Consider the following 15,244-nt stretch of genomic DNA (forward strand, 5'->3'; position numbering starts at 1 on the left):
TAAAAAGTTGAAAGAGGAGAGCAGGAATTCATGTATTTTTTTCCATTTTGCTCACATGTGATGGTAGAAAGCAATGGGAGATGGTTAGATGGATTGGGGGGGCCTTCTCTCCAGTAATGTGGGTTCTCCCCTGGTCTGTTGAGATGAACCCAAAAGTAAATCTTTCACTTTACTGGTCCATCTACTTTTTGATTCTCCTGTTTGGTCATAAAATATGAATCATGCCTAAAAGGAAAAGATCCCAGATGCATGCAGCTGACATGAGCTTCCTCTTGGGGAGTGAGGGGGAGGGGTGGTATGGCTGAACTCAGCTTTTGAGATCGGCTTTGGAGGTCCATCCACCTCCACGAGGAGCTCAGAGTGATGCCATTTCTCCTCCTCACCAAAACAAGTCAGTAGCAGTAGTTCAGCCATCTGATCAGGATGCCTCCACGTTACCTCGCTTTGGAGCGTTTTTTTAGGGACGTCTTGGAGGAGATCCCTGAAAGAATGCAGAACTTACTGGAGCCATTGTTTGTCACTTCGGGCCTCCAAATAACCAACAGATATCAAGCAACTGACCTATTACGTATGGTGTTCTTGTAAAGCTTTGTTTTAGCCATATTTGATTTTTTTTATGGCTCAACAAACTGCAAAGTAGAAATTAGTTTACACAGACTTTTTGGCTGCCGATTTAGTACTTGAATATTGGTCAGACTCAGCCGATTTAGAGTTTTACAAATTTGTTGCTGATGGAAGCTCTTCTCTTCTCCTTAGCGCTGCTTTGGAATCCAATAAATGCCGAGGAACATAAAAAAAGGCAATGGCTGTTATTTTTTGTTATTTTTTATTCTGTTTTAAAGATTTTCTAGCTCTTAAGGTTTGGATATTTCAGTTAGAAGTTACAGCTTGTCTCTCCTGTTTTAGGGTAAAGATTTACAGTATTTGTTTAAGATATATGTGTATCAATCAAATAATGTTTCTAGAGCATGTTTCACACATTTGTAAAATAAAGTACTACATTAAAACTACTACAAAAACATAAAAATATTGAATAAAAGACACAAAGGTGATAGTAACCTAAAACCAATAACATTAAAAAGCATTTATACAGAAAATTAAGTCATAATTAAAACCTGAAATAATAAATAACAATATTGTTATTGCCAATATTATTCATGATCTAAATAGCAATGAGATAAAGATTTAGATGTGAACTACAACAGAAGGTGAGGAGTATTTTCCTGTTACAGCTTTCAGCTGTGAAACAGCCTGCCTAGACCTTAAGACATAAGGGCAGCTAAGGGTTTAAATATGTTTGACAGAAAACTAAAGGTGCAGCTATTCAGTCTGGCTTCAATTTGAGATTTGTAATATTTCAATTCAAATTTAGCTTCTATCATTTTAGTTTATTTTAAAATAAATTGAAAAACTGACAGATGCAGAGACTTTAAAAATGTCCCTTATTAACATTTATGCAGCTGGATTTTTGAAGTAGCTGACTTTTTGAAGCTATAGTTGGTTTAGGAAGAGCACAAATTAGATCATTGCGACAATCTGTTCTCCATATAGTAAAAGTGGGAACTAAAGTCTGCATTGGACTGGAAGGGAACGGCTGCACTTTAGTGTTCTTCAGAATGGGGTTTTCTCTGAGTTTCTATTTCTGACTGCCTGTGCCAAAAGCTATGACAAACCTTTTGCAACATTTTGCAAAATACTATTTCTATGCTCCTTTGTAGGTGACTCAATATGTCTCCTTTGTATCCATTGCCACTGAGATAAGAAGTATAAATCTCAGATCTAGGAAAACTGTGCCTTTCCCAAGTGTCCTTTCTGGTGACAACTTTGCATCTTAATATTGACTTTATTCTATATGAAGCCTGGTTAGAAAAAGGAAAAAAAAAACACCCAAAGGGATTGAAGCAATTCAAGTAACAGAGTCAGCATGCATGCTGCTGACATGAACCAAGGCTAAAACTACGGCTCTGATCAAACATTATCTGCATCTTGAACTACTTAGTTTCCTAAAACATCTTCAGAACCACGAGCCATAACCAGAACACATTAACAACTTTGATATTTTGTAACAGTGGGGGTCAATCCACAGGAGTCTTCTCCTTTTCACACTTTATAGCATTGGCAACTTAACAGATTGCATAATTTCTTTCTTAAAGATACTAGTTATTTGCCATAACATTCCCACCAGGTCAACAACATTTTTTGTCACAGTGAGATATCAGTTTCATAAAGACCAATATTCCCAGGGCCTTGCAGAAAAATGCACACTGTTTATGTTTTTCTACATTTCAATAAGCTACAACCATAGATTTAAACATATTGTTCTGGGATTTTATGTAATAGATCAACACAAAGTAGTGGTTAACTGAAGTGGAAGGAAACGAGGTGTGGTTTTAAAAAATACTTACCAGTAAAAATCTTTCAAAGGCTTCAGTTTACTCTGATACCCCTAAATTAGATCAAATTTAACAGATTGCCCTCAGAAGTTACTTGCTGCACAGGTTAAAACCTGTGCAGCAAGTAACCGTTGTGTGCATTAATCTTCACACAACGTCACCCCTGATGACGTTGTGTGAAGATTAATGCAGGGGTAAGGTTTTAGTACGAGATCGCAAGCTTTAAATGTGTCACATAGCACTGTCATCCGGAACTGGAAATAATGTGGCACAGCTGTAAACCTACCAAGACATGCCCGTCCACCTAAACTGACAGACTAGGCAAGAGGGGAATTAAATAGAGAAGCAGCAATAAGGTCCACAGTACCACTGGTGGAGATCCACAGCATTTTCAGGTGGGAAAATGCTGGACTTTATGGGTGAGCAAAAGAACAAACCTGCTGTTGAAATAAAGCCATACCAAGTTCTGTTTCTATTATTGGGACTTCAGGGTCTTCTTGGAGAACAAGTGGCACCTCAGATTTCTTTAGTTGTTGCATGAATCAATTTATTATCCGTAATAAAGTAAAATTGTGCACAAAATTAACGACTAATGTAAATTAATTATGTCATGGTTTATATATATATATATATATATATATATATATATATATATATATATATATATATATATATATATATAAATAAAACGCTCAGGAATCGTATCCCTCTTCCAGGCCATTATTGTGGAATGACTAAGGCAGGGAGGAGTCGAGTGTGCCGAATGAAAACGGGTGGGCCAGTGGAACTGGGCCTATAGTGCCTAACCCCGTCTCTATGGCTGGGGCTGGCTGCCCTTTAGAGGAAGCTCATTTTGGCTGCTTGTATTCAGGATGTCGCTCTTTTTTTCCTTTTAATCGCCACCTTAAGATGGTAGAAGGCGGGGGCCTTGGCGTTCTAATCCTTGACGACATGGTCTGGCTAGAAAAAATAATGAACAAAATAGAAGAATAAACTTTTAACTTTTCACAATTAAATTTTTGACTATTTCTATCTTTTAAATTTGCATTTCTTGCTCTATGTCACTCTCGTCTCCCCTCCCCCGTTCTCCTATTCATTCCTCCCCACACCCACTTTGCTCAGCACAGACGCAGACAACACCCCATAATAAGAGGGAGAGAATCTACATCTCTAGATATGCACAGCTAATAGAAACATACCGTATAAGACTTGCAACTAGTATCAGTGAAAGTTTTTTTTTTTCCCATAGCTTTGACTCAGGAGGACTAAATAATAATCCACAACAAACTTTTCAGATTATTTGTGGAAAAACTTTGAAAGTCATGAATCATTTTTCTCACACTTCAATGTCAGGCTGTGTTGTTTTGTTCTATCACATGGAAATGCAATGAGGCGCATTGAAGCTTGAACTACTAACATGGCAGAATGTGTAAAATCCAAAAAGCACGGATAGTTTTGGGAGACAATGTACCTTCAGAAGTCAAACACATTGAGCTTCAACTTCAACCTCAACATATCAAATCCTTCTTCTACATCTTTCTCCTGCAACCCACATCAATTGAAGCGTAATCTGATGAGTACGCCCACCATCCTCAACTTGATATTACAAGCCATCGAAATTAAATGTATCTCAATGAACCTGATTTAGCATCTACAGTCAAACGTGCAATCACATTCACAAGTGTCAGATCAGCATTGACCATGTAGCTGAGGCGTGTGAGTCAGAAAAACAATAAAACTAATTAAGCTCCCCCACATTGCCTTGTTAAATATTTATGCCTCAATATCAACTCTACTCTCAAGTGATTCCTGCATATTACTGGTAAAGTTACAACATCACAAAGATGTCTCTCGCAGCGCCTCACCATCTCTGTTTTATTGCTGCGTCGTTTGCTCTCTTGTTTCCTGTTCTTGTCTGTTTATATCTTTTCTCCTGTCATCTTCTCTCTCGTATTTTTGTCCATGAATCTTCTTCTGACTGTATAAATATGTCCCTGTATCCTCTTCCTAGCTATAATGAGTTTTACAGAACAAACTCAAAATTCACTAAAACCAGAAGAAACATGACCAAACCTGTATACTTAACAATAATATATTGCTCTTCTACTGCTTTCTGTCCCGGGCACTGATAAAGTAAATGGATCGTGTTTCGATGTCATCGATGCAGGTATTTAGCTGTTATTAGTTAGTGTTGCCTATCAACCCATGCATAGTTTCAACCCGGCTAATGGTAGAGAACCTCTCAATCAGTCTCAAATAAGTATGTAGAGGACCTTTAGGACAGATTTGCCTCTGCGTACATTGAAGCTGCAGCAGCCGAACAGTGCAGGGATCAGCTGCTGCTGTTGCACCAACAGATTTGTGTACACAGGACTGCTTTTGGAGGCAATCTGATACACGAGCGATAGTATGCTTACTTGCATTTCTTATTAATTCTTAATCGGTGGATACGTGCAAATATTTGTCTTGGATGCCACAGGTTGGCTTGGTTGCATTTACAGACAGATTACATGATGTCTGGATTATTGCACTAATTGGTTTCTCTTGGTCGGCATTTTTTTTAGCATTTTCTGACAGACTTATGCCACTGATTGACCTCTACCAACAAGATAATTTACGCTTACTGAAGTTAATGCATAGCAGTTAATGTATAACCACCGTAGGTTAATATATAACCTCTGACTGTCTTGCCTTGCAGGAAGATGGTCCTGGGTCAAAATGCTTGCCTTGCTGCGTTGAGTTTGCATCCTCTCTCGGTTTATGCGTACGTTCTCTTCCACAGTCAAACTGTTTGCATGTTAGGTTAACTGAGAACGGTAAATTGACCTGTCTCTGTGTGTGGGCCTGGTTGTAGATGATCATGGGCATATCGTGATGAACAAATAGAACGGCTCACGTAGGCATTAATGTGGCAAAGAAAATATCTGACCACATGGAACATTGAAGATTTAGTTTCCAGAGGGTCAGCTGATCCCAAATGATCAAAAATGAAAATAAAACGAGATATTGGTGTCATGGCAAAAATGACATTCCCAGTCGAGGCCCTGGGCACACACTGCTCAGAACAGGAGCACTGTAGTAGATGTGACAAGGCTTGATTTTTCTTTAGTCATTTTATATCCTCATTTAGATACATGTCAGTGTTTTCCCCCCAAAATGCCTTCATAGCAAGATAGGAAAGTGTGTGATGGCGGGTCAAATCACAAATGTGCTTCAGAGACTTTATACCTTGTGGTTTTCACAAAATGCACAGCATATAACAATCACTTGTAAGTGTAGAAAAAGATCTTTCCTCCACGGGGTGTATGTAAAATCTAAGTGTTAAAGTAAAACGTTGTAGATCTTGAGTTAGTTATTGAAGACATTTCATACCTCATCCAAAAGTACTGCAGTTCTGATCATGGTTGGAAGTGACAGGCTTACAAGTTGTAGTCAGAACAATGGTACTAATAGGACCAATAAGATCACTAATGAGACAATTAGGACACCAGAGTCACTCACTCGGTCCTCTGCTTAGCTTGATGTTGTGGTCATTGCGACCTTCACCATAAGGAACGGCAGCTGTGTGACATTGCACACGTGTTTCCCGTTTTAGAGTTACTTTGGTGCCGTCTTCAGAATACGTCCACTCCACTGCATTGAAGCTGGAAAGAGTCGTTGACAGTTTCCTCTGGTGTCAGACGATCTTTGCGAAAGTAGCCGAGGTGTCTCTGATTGCTGAGCGCATTTATTCCCTCATTATAACAGATCAGACACTCAGGCTGTGCTTTGTGTCTGTCTTTGATATGCAGTAGATGTCACTGCAGTGACCGAGCTGATTCTGTTTTCCAGAAGCAATAAGATGTTGGGCTGTGCGGCGTATTGTTGAACAAAAAGAAGACACATACTGCGTAGCCCACCCCTTCCTGACGTACCGGTTTATTTCCAAGCCTTTTCAGTAAACATACGTTCTGCAGGAACAGGCACAGAACCTGCCATCCAGGTAAACCCTGCCGGCCCGTCTGAGAGAGAAGGGACTCCGTTTCTGTCTTCACGCTGTCTGAAAGTGTCGATGTGCAGCGCAGTGAATGGCAGCTCCTTGTTGGAGCTTCACAGTGACAGATAGATTAAACCTCCGCTCCTACACAGTTCTGTTGTTCCGACACAGCCATAGCATTCGGTTCTCCTGTGCTTAATTTCCCTCTCTGCAGACAATGCACAAGGCAGGCGTTTACAGGAGCCTTCTTAAATGTACAAATAATATCTCTCTTACGCGCCTCAGCCACCTGGGCTTTTGTTCTCATTTCACAAACACTTATTCAGTTTTGATAATGGCTTTGGAGTTTTAGGCTTGCAGCCATTGGGAAAATAGATCACTACTTTCACAAGAGTCATTGACTTGTGAATCCATTTCCTTGAGTGCTTTGGTCATACTTGTGATTTAATTGCAAACTAGTGGAGTTGCCTTTTTCGAAATACAATCTTGCACAACGACGTGTAGAAGAAGTATGGTAGGAGCTGCTTAAAATAGAATGTTTGAACTGTGCTAAGTGCTGGGTATGCAGTGAACGTTTTGGTTACTATTTAGATGTTCTCTTCAGTAACTCAAAACTAAACTTGTTTTTTTTGCACTCAACTATTGTCTAATGTACACACAAACATTGATAAAATGACTGTTTCATGATCTGAACAAAGAATTATTTGCTAAGCGTCAGAACAGGAACCCCCATTTAAACAAACAATGAAGTTTGAAATTTAAGATGGAGTAAGAGTGTGTCATCTTCACTATAATTCAAAGAATATTTCAGCCAGAATATTCAGTCAAATACTAAAAGCTGAGTGTCCTTGCAAAAAAAAAAAAAAAAAAAAAAAAAAAAAAAAAGCATGAGACAACATAGTATTGTCTTTCATCTTGTCACAATGTCAAGATAATCCAAACTCGGTCTCTTCATAGAGGTGTGATGTGTCGGCAGTTTGCCCGACATTCTCCAGAAGAAGAGTGTCGAAGCGGTTGTTAAATAAATGATGCTGTTGCCTGATTCTAATTGTATTTCTCACAAATAGGATACTGTTGAATTCACAAATCACAATTGTTTTTTAAACAATCTGCAAGTAATCCACAATTGAGCTGTCTAAATATTATTGTTTTTATTCTTGTCAGAGTCTGATGTGGCCCCATAACAAACCACTGAACATATAATGCCCTTGTCAGCCAGTCATAATTCTTCAGAACAATGGAGACATTGAACGGCATTGTGCGTCTCTATTGGAAGGGAGAGTTGGTGTAAAACTCCTGACCTCCAAGAGCTCTTTCTCCTTTTGTACCTCAACGTAGTGGAGCAGCTGGGCTTGTAAAAAACGAACAAGCAAAAACCGCCTGAACCAACTCTAACGCTTATAATGTTCCATGTATGCTTTTAATTTGAAGTCTCAATACCGAGGTGAAGACAGGAAATGCTGTGTGGTTGCAGGGGTAAAGGGAGTTGGAAATAAACGATTAGAGATACCTTTGACTTTATAGTAGTGAAATTCTCCAGTGTAACATATATTAGACACATATTTTAACAATCACAACACCAACGTACCACGTTATTTGTCGCACACTGTAATGCACCGTACCCTAAAACTCTGTTTAGCTATGTACACACACAAGCTCAAAAACTGAGTTTTTTTTATCTCCAATTAGTTTTCAGAAACAATCGTTTTTTAGTGATGAAAAAGAGTTTTTGTGTGGATGAAGGCCAAAATGCATAAAAATGTATCTGTTTCCCAAATATCCTGCTATGTGTGGAAAAGGCCTTAAGCAGCAGATGTAAACCAAAGTAAAGGTTCCCAGGAAGGTTTTATGCTTTTTTTTCATGATAATTATTTCCTTTACTAATCCCTATGAGATCCAAATATCTGCTAATTATTAACATTTTCTACCACTATTATGTTACATCATAAAACAATTTAAAACGTGTTAATTGTAGTAGATTCAAATATTCTATTGAAGTGAGGTGCAAAAAAACAACAACAGGTTGGATCAATAAAGGGAATTCTCATATTCCTTCAGTGTGAGCAGCTGTGAGCAGTTTGTGAACAGTCTATGCGATTAATTAAATTTATTGCAAAGCTTTTTTTTAAACCGTGTTATAAAACATTATTCTTCATTAGTATCTTGTTTTTATCGTGTCAGTGTCGGTGATGATTTTCTGAACTAGATCTCAATGCAACATCTGCGAATGGGAAAACCTTTTGTCTGCTATTTTTAATACTCTAAAGCCATAATTGTGAGAAAAATCTGATTTTTTAATTGAGTGGTTTACTGGATGCTTTTGTTAAATGAACAAACAAAAAATAAATAAAACATCACCTGATTTTATAAAAATTGCTTTGGACTGCTGATAAATAAGGCCTTGGCAGTCATGTAATGATCATCATTGGGTTTTTTTTCCCCTGCACATTTATAGAGAATGTTTTAAGTATTAGCGTCACATTTACTCACTACAAGTATTTGAAAAAAAAATACTTGTATTACTTAGCAATACTTAGCACATTTGATGTTATATGGATAAAATATTATAGCACCATTTTTAGTTCAATTTATAAATTCATTATAACTTTTGGACTACATTAGTCACTTACGTTGGAAATAATTGCTGTGGTTTGTAATATCTTGAGTTTTTGGAATTGTTGTGTGCAATTATTTACCCCAGCCCACAGCATAATTGCAAAGGCATGTATTATAGGGAACCATAATTCCCCCTCTGTAAAAATTAAACAAAACACTGATAAGCCCTTTACACTTAGTGGATTAGACTGTGCAGGACATTAAATATGCTGTGTATTGCACAGGTCTGCATGCTTAACGAAATTCTCCATGCATGCTTCAATTATCATGGATAGTCATTGCTGGACCAGACTAAATATGTAATGAAAATTGACAGGTTGAGGTAAAATAAATAAATTAAAGGAATTATGATTGGTACATGTGTCTGTGGTGTGTGAAGGTTGTCTGCAGACACACTAAGGACTTCTTTTTTTTTTTTAATTCTGCCATTTTAAAGATGGAGCCATGTCTTGTTAACACATGTTTATTATCCCTTCAACCCTAAAAATGTTTTTTTTTGCTAGTATGGCTGTAAATTCTAAGGGCTTTGATCCCTTTTCCAAGGAGTACTTGAACATTAATAAACATTGCATACTATATGGAATTGGAATATCAGAAATGTTTTTTTTATATTATGGACACTGGTTGTGCAAAGAAAAAAAGAGTAACAGTATGGAAGATAACTTTATGCAGGGGCATAAATTGGTGCAAATAACACAATCTGGAAATAAATGCATTCTCAACATTCTCAAGTCAAGTATATAAAAGCTAATTACCACAAACGTCTTACAAAACTGGGTACCAATAAATATGAAACTGTTTCTTCACCTTGCAAAGGTAATTTTACTCTGAAAATCTCTCTCTCTCTCTCTCTCTCTCTCTCTCTCTCTCTCTCTCTCTCTATATATATATATATATATATATATATAAATAAGGATTTTTATTTTTTTTATTTTTTGCTGGTACATGTTACTGTCATTTATGCAAAGTGGAAGGAAAAATAAAAGATGGTTTTAACAAAATCTGAAGTTTGGCCATATTTGCACTGAGTCACATTTTCTCTGATATCACTAAATGGAATATAATGCAATAATTGTCATTTGAAATCACTGAATTAGGAAACAGAGTTCACCTTATATGCGCAACTGGAATTTGGTAGAAATAGAGCTGTCCAAAGTCTCTGAGCTGCATTAAAACAGCATCATGAAGAATCACACCATAAAGGTCAGGAATAAAGTTGTTGAAATGGAAAAGAAGGGTTAGGTTATATAATATAGATAAGGTTATAAAATATTACCTCAGGTTTTGAACATTTCAGAGCACCTATTAATCCATCAATCAATTAGGAAAAGAGTGCGGCACAACTGTTAACTCGCCATGGCATGGCCATACACTAAAACTAGGAAAGTATTTATTATATAAGCAGCCAACTCTGAGGATGATGCAGAGATCAGTAGCTCAGGATAGAGAATTTGCTCACAGGACAAATGTTAGTGGTGCCAAAGTAAAGAAGTCACGCCGGTGACACAGAAACTGCGGAAGAAGGTGATCTGTTCACACCAAACTTTGTGGCCTACCTGCAAAACTAACTATCATTGCACATGACCTTGAACACATCATCCCCACGGTGAAACATTTTGGTATCACGCGGTGACAGTGCTTTTCTGCAGCAAGGAGAGGGACGCTGGATGGATGGAGCTAAATGCAGGGTAACCCTGGAAGAAAATCAGTTGGAGGACACAAAAAAGACTTAAGAGTGGGCTGGAGGTACACCTTCCAGCAGGAAACAGCCTTGCATATAGAACCAGAGCCACAATGTTCATATTCCTAAAGTCCAGACATAAATCTGAGAATATGTTGTTACGTGGCAACATTGTTGGATTTGGATTTCTGAAAGAAAAGAAAAATAACTTCCTTTTTAATTCACATCTGGGCTCCTTTGTGTCAGACTAAAAGAGGAAAGGACGATTAAATGCAATGTGTTTGTATCTCAACAATATCTGTGAACATTTATGGAGTGTGCCGTATCTCGCAAAGCACTGTTTATCAATGCATAAACAGGAGAGACAAAAGCAAACGCTGGGTCTGACGAAAATAAATCAAGCCAGGTGTTCCCCAACATGTAGGTAATTCATGTTTTTCAGTTTATTGGGGCTTTTCAGTTTCTACCAACAACGGCAGCATGCAACAAATCACTGACAAGATTGAATTTCATTAACAACCTTCTTTTTCTTCTTGGGGATAAGAAGGCTTAAAAATGTTGAAAAGATTCTACCTAATTCAAACAAATTGTTCTCAGCATAAAATGTCCATCAAGCCTGGCAGGGTTCAAATTCTCTTTGTCTTTCCTCACGTTGAACCTTTTCACACTCAGTGAAGAAAAACAAAACAAACGAGTACTTTGGATGCAAAAGAAACAAACACAATTTCTCTCCAAATTATTTGGCATGTAAATGAAATTCACTGCTTAGACTGACCTTAAACATAGCTTATCTGCTTCCTTGGTCAGGATCTGGATTATATTTATGCAATCGCACTCAAACACACCTTCACACAATTGGATATTACTAAACAAAAAAAACAACAACAAAAAAAAAACGGAGAGTCCACAAGAAGACGACCGGTTTACTATGGATAGATGAAGCGGTGAGCCATGCAAGTGAAAAACTTGGATGACGGAATATGAACAGTCCTCTCCTATACTGCCTCAAAGCACCCAAACACTTGACATTCAGATTCAGATTTTTTTTTTTCTATCCTTATGTTTTGCCAGACAATATCACACAGAGAGGGTTGAGCTGCCAGAAACATGTGCACACCCTCACTCACTCATAAATGCACATGCACAGAGTCCTATCCCGCCTTATTTTTAGCTGTTCCCCTACCCAGCCCTGACCTACATCAGAGCATGAATAAAGCAGCCGAGAGATGAAGAGAGCGTGCTCAGAGGGGGGTGGGAGATGAGGAAGAGGAGGTCTGGGGTGCAGGGTGATGAGGAGGGAGGAAGGCAGCCAAAAAAGACGGTGGCAAATTCAGAAAAAAAAAAAAAAAAAACGAATTCCCCCCTCTGCAAAATGACAGTTCCAGTTCTGTCAACAGGCCTCACCTGCAACAATGCCCCCAGAGGACGCTGCCGAGGGCAAATACACAAGCCCACGTGCAGACACACACCGCTGCGTACACGCGGGAACAGAATCTTGGAACGACACAGATCAAAAAAAAAAAAAAAAGCCTCGTCCTTCCTCTGGCCTGATCTCAACGCTTTTCTCGCTTATAATGAAAGCTGACAAAAGTGGCGAGCTCTTGACTTTGAATTATTGAGGCTGCGAGTCGGCGACATCACAGGCCGGCTGCCATCACCCTTGAACGACGCTTTGGCGCCTTTCACCAATAAAGGGTAATCAAATGAGTGGCTTTCAGAGTGGCGTAGTGCTTCCAAACAAGATGGAAATTGGACTCAGGTACTGTTCTGTGGCCTCAAAGCACTCACATAAGTTTCATGCTTTTGATGTAGCAGTCTTCTTTTTTTTTTTTTTTTTTTCTGAAGGCCATCGAGGCTTTGTACACCTAAAGACATCCTCTGTCTCTTCTTAACCCTGCAATTTAGCACTCCCACTGTACACTTTCTAGGGATGAAATTTACCAAGGGGGGGAAGGAAAAAAAAAACCTTTGGGTCTTGCACATAAGTCAATTACATAGTTAATCTAAATTCATCCTGTTGTAAGGGAAAAGTCTGAGCCGAACACCTCAAAGCTAAAATGTATTTATCCAAGGAACGGATATGGAAATAACTCTCTTCACTCTCCTTCCCTCAAGTGTGGCATGCAGAGTCCCTTAAGTGGTAGAAAGGCCTGTTAGCCTGAGGAATTTGGTCTTGTGCTGCACACATAAACGCTCTAAACTGCGCACCTACACGGGCACACACATCCAAACCCAGACCCCTTTTGCATAACTCCTCCCTTGTGTGTTTCGCGTCCCATTTCATCAGCAGCCATCCAGCTCAGCTAATGCATTCCTAAGCCACGTGTTTTAATGCTCATACAATGTCTTTCAAGCTACATTAGGAAGGGAGGAACTGTGTGCGGAGAGAAGGTGTAATTTATCACGATATTAGCTGCATATTATGGGTGTCAAAGGAGATGATGCTCTCCCTGTGTTTCCCTGGCTTACTCGCTTATAAGGTCCTCATTTTATCAGCTTTTTCTTTACTGTACACCTTTTCTTCTCTGTGTGTTTTAACATTTATTGTTGTCTCGCGTCTGTTTTCCAATATTTTAGCTCCTCTGCCTTTCCTGCTATGAGCTTACCTGTGGCAACAGCAGACCATATGTATGTTTAAATACGACTGCAGACTAAGAGGGGGACTATCTCTATCTTTCTTTTTGGACAATCAATAGAAGGGCCAATATTTGGGACCTGTCTGTGTTGTTCAATGCAAAACAACTCAAAGATGTGCAATGCCCTAAGAGCCTTCCTTTGTGATCTGATTAGATCAACCCTGAAACAGCATTTCAGTGAAGTTTGACCACCTGCTGTTGTCAGGTGCATAAAGTAGGGATTGTGTCTTTATAGCGGCATCTGGGCGTTCAATAATCCACTACTTGTGCTTTGTGTTTTTTTTTTTTTTCCCCTCAGATATCGATGAGTGTGCAACACAGATGCATTACTGCCAGTCCAATACGATGTGTGTGAACCTGCCTGGAAGTTATCGTTGTGACTGTCTACCAGGTTTCACCAGAGTGGATGAATACTCCTGCACCGGTACGTCTGATGCATGTCGAAATGCAAGTCTGCTGCTAAGTACTACGCAGGTTTAAATTCGCCGTCCGTCCAAGGTCAGGACTTGAACGTCCGACATTATATGATATCCAAACATCCACCCAGAAATGTACTTGCTATTTAGCCTTGACTATTTGGTTAAATGCAAACTGTGAGGTCTGCAACAGTAAACATAAGTAGGCTAATATGCACGACCAACTTTTCTACAAAAAATGTAGTATAGAGACTTTGTGTGCATCAAAACTGCATCAGAGAGAATATGCAACGCCTACAGATAATGAATTAAAAAGGGAAACGTAAATTTGTCTACTTTTTATTATAGTTGGTCACAATTAACATTAAGCACGCTCGACAAAGTAGCATTATTTCCCCCTGTTTATTCAAATGTGTTTAAATTGTGCCCAAGTAAATAGTTTTTTACAGCATGTTTGACAAAACAATTATTCTTGTGTACCCTAGTGAGAGTATCCCTTTGCCTCACCTTTGCAATTAAGTATAATTGATACAGTCTCATTTGTAAGCTTCTCCTGGCCGCTCAGTCAGGAGAATAGAGAACAGAAGGGGGTCAAGTACACAAGCTTCTGGGGCGTTTTTGTTTTATTTTTTAGTTTATTTCTGATTAGCTGCCTCATTTATTACATTTTGGAGATATTTGACAGCTTATCTCTAGCTAATATTTACTTTTATGGGATCTAAAACAAAAATTTCTTTCTCTTAATAGTTATATTGAAGAATTGTTTCTAATGTTCTCATTTCTACCTTTTTTTAATGCACAATTCAAAGACCAGTATTTTTTTTACTGCCTAAAAAAACTGTTGCAAACACAAATGCAGCAGTAAATTGTAGCTTTAGAGGAACATAGCCGTGTTATTCAGAATTTCTTGACAAATTTGGCCATAGTAACAAAAAAAATTGCGAGTTTTGTGCCTAAATGTATCTCAGTGGACGTTAAGCTTTTTTTTAAAAAAGCAAAGTAACCTCTGTTCTGGGAAAGCTGGCCACAATTTTCCCCGAAAAAGGATATAGAGGGGAACACTTTCTCAAGAGTAAATAAAATGCACTTGGTTGCCGCTCCGTGTCTCTCCAGAGAAGTGTTCTTTAATCAGCTCGGAGTTGGCAGCTACACGGGGACATGGATCCATCGCCAATCAATCCATTCCGCAGCTGGTAAACTGCCCTCGCTGCTGACTGGGAGACCAAGGAAGACTCTTTGCATCTGTGAAGAGAGATAAATCCACTTGCTGTCCTCCCTCTCTCTCCTTCTGCTTCTCCCTGTGTGTCACCCTCAGGGGTTTCCGATCTTCATAGTCGCTTCCTCATATTTCACAGAATTGCCCATCAGCTTCTGTAATTAGCTTTTTTTTTTTGCCTTAATCCCTATTGTTTCTTTAAGTATGCTAAGGGTTTGGTGATGTAATGTTGGCACTGGTTTACAGAACACTATTGGAGAGCTATTTTGACCCAAGTCAAAATTTATACTATGGTAATTTAAAAACGTTA

The 15,244-nt window shown here is 38.7% G+C and overlaps 1 protein-coding gene across 1 annotated transcript in view; it reads left to right on the forward strand.

Moving 5' to 3' along the window:
• LOC105931903 (protein kinase C-binding protein NELL1) overlaps positions 1-15,244 on the forward strand; it is a 269,740-nt gene that overhangs the window by 158,786 nt on the left and 95,710 nt on the right. The window contains exon 12 of the mRNA XM_036135703.1: positions 13,601-13,726. Within this exon, the coding sequence (XP_035991596.1) occupies positions 13,601-13,726 (126 nt within the window). The remainder of the gene's footprint in view (positions 1-13,600; positions 13,727-15,244) is intronic.

Source organism: Fundulus heteroclitus, chromosome 4 (genome assembly GCF_011125445.2).
Source record: "Fundulus heteroclitus isolate FHET01 chromosome 4, MU-UCD_Fhet_4.1, whole genome shotgun sequence".
NCBI lineage: Eukaryota > Metazoa > Chordata > Actinopteri > Cyprinodontiformes > Fundulidae > Fundulus > Fundulus heteroclitus.